The 9,959-nt window shown below is 28.8% G+C and overlaps 1 protein-coding gene across 1 annotated transcript in view; it reads right to left on the bottom strand.

Annotated features, from left to right (window-relative positions):
- The window catches only part of LOC145255657 (ran GTPase-activating protein 1-like), a 91,368-nt gene that overhangs the window by 585 nt on the left and 80,824 nt on the right, over positions 1-9,959 (bottom strand). The window contains exons 15-16 of the mRNA XM_080114211.1: positions 7,886-7,977; positions 2,890-3,014 (exon numbers count right to left, since the gene is read on the bottom strand). Coding sequence (XP_079970337.1) covers positions 2,890-3,014; positions 7,886-7,977 — 217 coding nt within the window. The remainder of the gene's footprint in view (positions 1-2,889; positions 3,015-7,885; positions 7,978-9,959) is intronic.

Genomic DNA, 9,959 nt, shown 5'->3' with positions numbered 1-9,959 from the left:
GTTTTTTTAATTAGGTTGAAATCTGGACAAGTACCCAATTTTCTTATTTTTGTTTTAGCAGGGGATGGGACATCTTACCAGATACCAGAATCCACCCACTATCTCTCATACATTCCAACTGAGAGATCTTTTTAGGATTCTAAACGTCCCTTTAAATACAACTCTTTGTACTTGTCTTGCCCTTAATTTCTGCTTAATAGCTTTCATTTAAAAAAAATATATAAAAACAATGCACATTTATAAATCTGTTTAATCAAGTTTCTGGAACTCCCTTCCTGCTGACTGTTTTCCTCCTACCGATAGCCTGGGTCGATTTAAGACTAAGGCCAATAGGCATTTCCCATATTTTGTGATAATTATCTTTTGCTCTTATTAGCACCTTACATCAAGTAGCTTCATGCTTTGTCTAAAGCGACATAAAAAAAGGGTACTTGTACAGTTTAACCAATTCATTAAAAATGAAAATATCGAAAAAAGTTTAAATTGTATGTATCCGTTATGGAACGAAGTTCACTGAAAAAAAATTTCACTTAATTTGATCAAGTAGTTGGGTTTTTTTTTTTTTTTTGTTTTTTTTTTTACAGCAAAAAAACACAATTTGTTATGATACCGAGCAAAAGGTTTGATTTTTAGGAAGAAAAGCAAGTAATAAAGATGGGGAGGAGTGTCAGTGCTTTAACTGGAGTTATCTTCCCGTGACGTGTTAATAAATTTCATAATGGCTGACTTCAACGCGCTCTCATAAAAACGTGTTTTCTGCTGTAAAAAAAAAAAAAAAAAACTACTCGATCAAATTAAGTGAAATTATTTTTTTGAGATCTTCAGTCCATAACAGATACGGACAATATAACCTTTTTTCCGATATTTTCATTTTTTAATGTCTTCATTAAACTGTACAAGTATCAAAATAAAAAAATAAATATGTCATTGTTTAAAAAGGAGGTTGTAAACTAACAACCTTGGCATGCAGAGTTCAAATCCTGCCGATTCCATAGTATCACTTTTACTGCGCCTATCTTGGCCGCTGCGGATCATCAAGCATGATCTGCATTCATTCGTGACACTGTGTTGTCTATGGGTGGAACCAATTAAACAAATCTTGGGTGAATGCTACCAAAAGTCAAATCACAGAGCGTTTTCCTTTTTTGAAAACCTTTAGTCGTAGATCTGTTCACCTGCCAAAGTTCCAGTTATTGATTATGCTATAGGAGGTGACATCCATCAACTGGGTAATGATGTGAACTGATGACCCTAGTGTTGTGTAGTGGAATCAGTAAAAAAAAAAAAAAATTTAAAAGCATAGTTGTACAGCTGTGATACTATCATGGCCCACCTCCGTCCAAAATGTTAGGAAGTTAAAAAAAAAAAAACGAGGAAATAAGTTTAGCAGCAGAACAGGTATAAGTTGTTCACCAAGGCACACAAAATAAACCTAAAATAGGATTGTTAATCAAGGTGTGGCAGTAACAGAGACAAAAGGAGCAGTTTCTATAGGTCAGTATATTTTGAGTTAGTTTACAAACACTTTTAGAAGTGGTGAGTAATTTTACGACAGTTGACGGACAGTTTTTGGTTTGCGACAGTTGAGGACAGCTTCCAGTCTGGTATAGGGAATACACGTGTGTTGGTCTGAACAGATCGAGATAAGTTCACATCAACTGACAAACATGGCCTCAGCAGATAACTATGTAGTTGTGAACCTTAGCAGATAGATAGTCGATGGTGTCACACACATACCCAAAGTACAACTGAATGTGTTAATTTGTTTTATTTTTTTATATTTGTGAGCCAGTGCACTTTCTCGACAGTCGCCAATGCATGAAAGATGACGATACAGCCAGAACGAGACGTAACTAAGAAGAAAATGATGAAACCGAGGAAGCATATGTAGTCTCACACAGGCGATTATAGACAGACATCCGAAACAATGAAATAAGTCACCGAAAGGCATCTCTGATTATTGGGGTGAGCAATTAAGCTGACTGTTCTATTTGAATTTTTGGTGCTTATTCAGAATTCAGCCTATATTAAAACATTAAACCGCAGAAAAATATTTATGATGTACGTGTCCATCATGGAATAACAATATCGTATTCCAAAAATCATGTAAATTGATTAAATAGTTTATTTTTTATAAAAAAAACATTTTTGGATGATTTTTAGCTATTTTAATAGAAAATTGTACCCATTACAAGGCTGATCTGGATCACGATAGTTCAAATTGAGTTGTCTCGCTCACATTTATAAAACATGGCAGATACAAAACACAACATTTTACTTGCTTATAAAATTTGATTTTGTTACATGATTTTTGGAATAGGCCATTTTTATTCTGTGGCGAGTACATACATCATAAAGTTTATTTTAAAGATTTTTCTGCATTTGTTTGGAAAATAGGTTGAATTCTAAATAAGCATTGGATTTATTTTTAAAAAAAGAGAAAAAAAGGAAAGAAATTAAAGAAAAAAAAGACAAGGAAAAAAGAAAGGAGAAAGGGAAAAAGAAAAAGGAAAAAAGGAAAAAAGAAAAAAGAAAAGGAAAAAAGAAAAGGAAAAAAGAAAAGGAAAAAAGAAAGGAAAAGAAAGGAAAAAGAAAAAGAAAGGAAAAAGAAAAAAGAAAAAGGAAAAAGAAAAAAGGAAAAAGAAAAAAGGAAAAAGGAAAAAGAAAAAAGGAAAAAGAAAAAAGGAAAAAGGGAAAAAGAAAAAGGAAAAAAGAAAAGGGAAAAAATGAAAGGACAAAGAAAAAAGAAAAGGGAAAAGAAAAAAGAAAAGGGAAAAGAAAAAAGAAAAAAGGAAAAGAAAAAAGAAAAAAAGGAAAAGAAAAAAGAAAAAAAGGAAAAGAAAAAAGAAAAAAAGGAAAAAAAAAAGGAAAAAGAAAAATAGAACCTACTTGCTGATGAATGTTGAAAGAATTTCCTTAGCTAAACCATGGAAATAAGCTTGTTGTACGCAATGCTCAAGAACAATGAGAGCACCAGTCAAATCTCCGGGCGGCTTGTAATGTTTGTCTTCACACTGAAATAATATAAAAAAACAAAAAAGTTTTATCAAATGGCATTTTTGAATTTTTTTGATGAAGTAATGATATTATTAAAAAAAATTTGTATTCAGACAAGGATCCTTATCTTTGTTATGATTATGCCGAGACACTCTCCAGCTTCCCTATTTCATATCATATCCAATTGATATATAATCTATCCCAGGTTACACCGGCATGTTGGAAATTGCGAGTGACTATGCAGATTGGTTAGTGCAAAAAGAGTTCAAAGGGGTCAAGGTTGATGTATGTCAAACGCAGTAACTAGGGTCAGCGATGACACCTGGGGGGTGCCATTCAGTTTGTGTTAAAAAAAAAAATTAAAAAAAAAAAAAAAAAACACTGCATGAAAAAAAAAAAGAAAAGATTGTTTTGTTCGCGTGCAAAGGCAGTCAAGCTTCCGATTTGGGGAAGAAAGGACAGGCCAGGTTAGACGTAAAGCTGAATCCATTAATAAGTATTATAAATAGCCGTTAATTATTATCAAATATCCCTTAATAATTATTATTGAATAGCCACTAATAATAATTAAATAGCCAGTAATAATAATAAGTCATTATTAATTATTTTTAAATAGCCATTAATAATCATTGTAAAATAGTCATTAATAACCATTATTAAATAGTCATTAATAACCATTATTAAATAATCATTAATAACCATTATTAAAGAACCATTAATAACCATTAATAATCATTGTAAAATAGTCATTAATAACCATTATTAAATAGTCATTAATAACCATTATTAAATAATCATTAATAACCATTATTAAAGAACCATTAATAACCATTATTAAATAACCATTAATAACCATTATTAAATAACCATTAATAACCATTATTAAATAACCATTAATAACCATTATTAAATAACCATTAATAACCATTATTAAATAACCATTATTAAATAACCATTATTAAATAACCATTAATAACCATTATTAAAGAACCATTATTAAATAACCATTAATAACCATTTATAACCATTAATAAATAACCATTAATAACTAATTAAAGAACCATTAATAACTTATTAAAGAACCATTAATAACTTATTAAAGAACCATTAATAACTTATTAAAGAACCATTAATAACTTATTAAAGAACCATTAATAACTTATTAAAGAACCATTAATAACTTATTAAAGAACCATTAATAACTTATTAAATAACCATTAATAACTTATTAAATAACCATTAATAACTTATTAAATAACCATTAATAACTTATTAAATAACCATTAATAACTTATTAAATAACCATTAATAACTTATTAAATAACCATTAATAACTTATTAAATAACCATTAATAACTTATTAAATAACCATTAATAACTTATTAAATAACCATTAATAACTTATTAAATAACCATTAATAACTTATTACATAACCATTAATAACTTATTACATAACCATTAATAACTTATTAAATAACCATTAATAACTTATTAAATAACCATTAATAACTTATTAAATAACCATTAATAACTTATTAAATAACCATTAATAACTTATTAAATAACCATTAATAACATATTAAATAACCATTTATAACTTATTAAATAACCATTAATAACTTATTAAATAACCATTAATAACTTATTAAATAACCATTAATAACTTATTAAATAACCATTAATAACTTATTAAATAACCATTAATAACTTATTAAATAACCATTAATAACTTATTAAATAACCATTCATATTTAATAATAATCATTGATAATTATTAAATAACCATTAATAATAATTATTAAATAGCCATTAATAATTATTTTTAATAACCATTAATTTTTCTTATTGCATAACCATTAAAATTATTATTAAATACATTAAAACAGCCATTAATTATAATTGCCATTAATAATCATTATTAAATAGCACATAATCATTAAATGGCCATTAATAATTATTAAATAGTCTTTAATTTCTATTAAATAATCAATAATTATTTTTCAGAATTGTTTTTCATAAGGAAAGGAGTGGATATATTATTTCTATCATTTATACTACTGTTTTGTAAACAATTATTAATTATCATTAAATAACAATTAATAATTATTATTAAATAGCCATTAATAATTATATTAATACCTATTAATTATTATTATTCATAACCATTAATAATTATTATTAAATAGCCATTAACAATAATTATTAAATAGCCGCTATTAATAATTATTATTATTGCATAACCATCAATTATTATTAAATAACCATTAATAATTAATAGCTATTATTATTATTATTGCATAACCATTAATAATTATTAGATTATATTTTTTATAAATAACAATTATTAATTTTTATAAATAGCCATAAATAATTTTTATAAATAGCCATTAATAATTATTAAATATCTATTAATTTTTATTAATAAATAAAAGACCCATTAATTATTATTCAATAATTATGTTTCAGAATTGTTTTTTACAAGGATTGCTGATTTATATTATTTATACTACTGTTTGGGAAACTACGTTTGTGAGAAAAAATCAAAATTATAGTCAGAAGAATAGCAATAAGTGTGCAAACCAATAATGATAAATAGAACCCCATTAAAAATAATACATAATCTATAGAAGCTTTTAGTATTTTTCTATAAAATACTAAATATATTAGTAATCATCTACACATCTAAAACTTGCTCCCAAAAATTCATTCTAGATCTAACGCATAAGGTGTTAAGTTAAAGTTTTCTGGAGGTTGAAGGTCCTATCTTTACTACAATTTGATAAATTGGATTACTTAAGGGGACGGCTCATGAAGAACTTGTTTACGTAGGACTTGAAGACGACCATATTATAGTCAGTTGGAAAGCAGGGAAATGGAAGAAGAAAGTTCCACAGGCATGCAGTTCTAAGAAAGAAGCTTTGTTCATGGAATTTACATTTAGATTTAGGCACAGATAAAGAGTGGGGAAAATTACTGATAGTAGTTTCAGCTAGACGAGTGTTTTTTGTGAAAGTTTGGCAAGGGAGAGGACCATAGATTGGAGTTCAGATGAGCACTTGCCATAAAAATAATGATGAAACAGAGACAAGCTCGCAATGTCTCTTCTGTGGGAAAGAGGTTGCAGGGAAGCGAAGAGTACGTTCTGTTAGGCTACGAAATCTGTTAAAGCAGGATAAGGTCTTTCTAGCAGCTCCTGCCAAGATGTGACAACAGTACTCCATCCTTAGACATACTTGGCTCCTATATAGGTAGAGAATTGCAGCAGCTATGCTGACAGAATGAAAATGATTGACCCTCCATGGATTAAATTTAGGGTTCAGTTCAAAATTCTTTTATATTCCCAAGAGTACTCCACATCCTTGATCCCCCCCTGAGTGTTTAATAAGGGGGCATCAAGTACCATTTTTTTTTAATCTTCGCCATGACTTGGTTAAAGAATGAACCCCTGATTCCCATCCCATTAGTAAACATTCTTACCATTATGCTAAGCGGGCAGGCTGGTTGGAGAAGGTTGGAAGCTAACTCAACAAGCAACAAAATTTCACCCCTACACTGCAGAGATCCCTAGATGCCGGAAGACCTGCTTTAATAATTTCTTCCCTCGGACTGCTAGACTGGAATTCCCTCCTGGTTTCTTGCTTCCCTGACTGTACTGACATGCAAAAATTTAAATGCAATCTTGCTGCTCAACTCCCTACATAGTGTCCTCCCATAGATATGGTCCCAAATAGTAATTCCTTATATCCAAGTGGTACTGTATCTTGTTTGTGATGGACAAGAGTAAAATATATATATATATATATCATCGGAAACATTGTGGGGTACTTGTACAGTTTAGTCAAGACATTAAAAATGAAAATACCGAAAAAACTTTAAATTGTATGTATCCGTTATGGAACGAAGTTCTCTGAAAAAAATTTCACTTAATTTCATCAAGTAGTTTTTTTTTTTTACAGCGAAAAAACAATTTGTTATGATACCGAGCAAAATGTTCGATTTAGCTAGTATTAAAGACGGGAAGGGGGTGTCAGCGCTTTAACTGGAGTTATCTCCCTTTGTTATTTCTAAAATTCAAACAAAATTTTTTTAGAAATCCAAAATGGCCGCCTTCAACGCGCTCTCATAAAAACGTGTTTTTCCGCTGTAAAAAAACAAAAAAACAAAAAAAACTACTTGATGAAATTAAGTGAAATTTTTTTTCGGAGAACTTCGTTTTATAACGGATACATACAATTTAAACTTTTTTCGATATTTTCATTTTTTAATGTCTTGACTAAACTGTACAAGTACCCATTGTGGTAATAATATCGCAGACGAGAACAGTAGCCCAAAAAATGTACAAATAATGCAACCATTAACATTATTGAATAAGCATAATGTTGCTTTGGCATCAGCTATAATGAAATTCATATCAAAAATAAAAAAAAATGCTTCTTTATTAAAATAGCGATATCCGAAAACTGAATATTTCATTTTAAGTTAAATCAATGGTATAAGGTAGAAAGTTAATTATTAATGACTAGCAGGAGTACCCGGTATTGTTCAGGTGTATGTAGATGGTGTAGTAAGGAACCTGGGGTGGAGATTAAAAAAGTGGTAGTAGCGGGGGAGGGGGGGCAACAGTAGGCAGTTTGGGAGAAGAAAAGTGTTTAAAAAAAAATGTGGTAGTAGGCAGGCAGGCATGAAACGAGGAAGAAAAAAAAAAAAATAGCGTCTTAGCTGCTGTCTCCATTATGCAACCATTTTCATTAATAATGTATTTTTTACCTTATCATTTTTCATGATTTTTGGATATGTTCATTATTGTGACATGACAATTGGTTTTACTTGAAATTCAATATTTTGATTTTCACTATTATATTGAAGAAGCGCCTAACAAAATATTACCTTTATGAGGCCCATGTGGACCAACAGAGAGTTGGAAAGTAGGCATTCCGTCGGTTCATCTTTGGATTGGAGAAGTTCGGAAAAAATTGTATCTAAAAAAAAAAAAAAAAAAAAAGAAAGAAAAGAAAAGAAATAAAATTATGTTCAAATTTCACGAGGTTTGGCCAACTAAACCTAGAAATTTCAGAATTGGATTTGATTTTTTTTTTTTTTTTTTTATCTAAAGAGAGTTTAATTTTTAATATTTTTCAAGAAATGGATTGGCAAAAAATAAATAAATTGATGCATTATATGGATTCTTCAGACTCCCATTTTCATCTTGAGCATTATTTTCACAACATTTCGGTTAAAGTAACCTCCAACCTTGTTCAGGTGTATCTTGTTGAACTCTGGAATTTGCATGGAATTTCAAACGAAACCTTTATTTAATCCACAGGTGTAGCACGTTCTCATTTCATTAGACATGACTGGATAGAAGTCCTAAGTAAAAACACTCAACAGAACCTTGAGGAAAATGGCAAATTGGATGGGTCATGATTGCATACACAGATATTAGAAAAAAAAAAAATCATACTATGATAGACTGGTAAAAAAGCCCGGAAAGGTTTATCTATAAAACAGAAGTACCAGAACGGATGACTAAATAAAGGACAAATAGAAAAAGGGACCTGAAAGGCATGACCTCAAGCAATTACAGATCAATAACCTGCTTACTGACTATGTGCACAATTTTTACTGCACAAGTGATTAAACAGATTTACTACTCCTTTAACACTCGTGAGCTACTGTCTAAGAAACAGAATGGGTGTCCTAAGTAATTCCCAATTGTATTTTGAGCGTCACCCATTAAATCGACTGAAATGTTGTAAAAAATAACATTGAAGATGAGAACAGCAGTTCAAAGAATCCAGATATTACAATAATCAATTAACATCTCATAATTTCAATTTTTTTTTTTTTTTCCTAATATTTTAATGAATTTGAGGAACAAGTTAAAGTAACATTTATGTAGAATATTTCAAGAATAAACCTGATAAATTTAAAAATAATGAGCTTATGATGGTCAATTTCAAAAATTATGTTTCCTATTTTTTTTATTCTGCCTGAATGTGTTAAAAGAGATTGTTATGACTGACTGACTGACCTTATGCATTCATGGCCTGAAAGTTTAATTTTTGTTGCAGATATTGAAAGTGTGAGACTAAGTAATCCCTGTCATGGACATGCGCCAGAAGTATCATTGGCAAAAATACATTGAGAATGGTGATGACTATGTAGAAAAATAAATTCTGAAGCACGAAAGGTCACTTGTTTTTATGGCACCACTCCTTTCTTCGTAGCTCATCAACTTTTTTTGAGTTAACAAAAAAAAAAAAAAAAGATTTTACTTTTGGTTTGGTTGTTACCATTTACCAAGATATGTCTGTTTTCTGAGGGAGAATAGTTTTTTTTTTTCTTTAGGCTTGTCATTCAGTTTTCTCTTTACCGCCAGGATTCCTTCATTCTTTATGTCTCGGTCAGAGTTAAGATTTGAGAGGTGTGTCCCTTCTCAGAGTGGGTCATTAATCATAACTAACAAACGCATTCAACAACTATTTATAGTTGTCGCTGAAGAATATTCTAGAATCAACTAAAATAGAACACTTAGTTTAGAACCTTCTTGAAGTGAGCAGAAAAGAATACTTTTCTGTTCTACTTTTAGATGTCTCCAGAAAGTCTTAAAAATAACATTTTTATATTCTAATTATAGAGTAATATTTTTAGCATTACATAATATATTTTATTATTTTTAATTTATTTATGGTTATATTTTATATTTTATTATATAACATTTTAAGTATTATTAAATTATTATAATATTTAATTATATCAAATATTTTTTATTATATTTATTTTTTGTCATATTTTATTATATATTTTAAAAATTATATTATTATAATATTTAATTCTATTAATAAATATTTTTATTACATTTTATATTTATTATTCATTATATTTGGATAACTATAATATTAGTTATGTAAGAAATTGTAATTCCTTCATATTTTAAGAGGAAAATATGTCCTCTCATGAC

The sequence above is a fragment of the Euprymna scolopes genome, chromosome 31, assembly GCF_053919585.1.
Source record: "Euprymna scolopes isolate OS-2025 chromosome 31, ASM5391958v1, whole genome shotgun sequence".
NCBI lineage: Eukaryota > Metazoa > Mollusca > Cephalopoda > Sepiida > Sepiolidae > Euprymna > Euprymna scolopes.
This window is presented reverse-complemented; position numbering and strand designations above follow the sequence as displayed.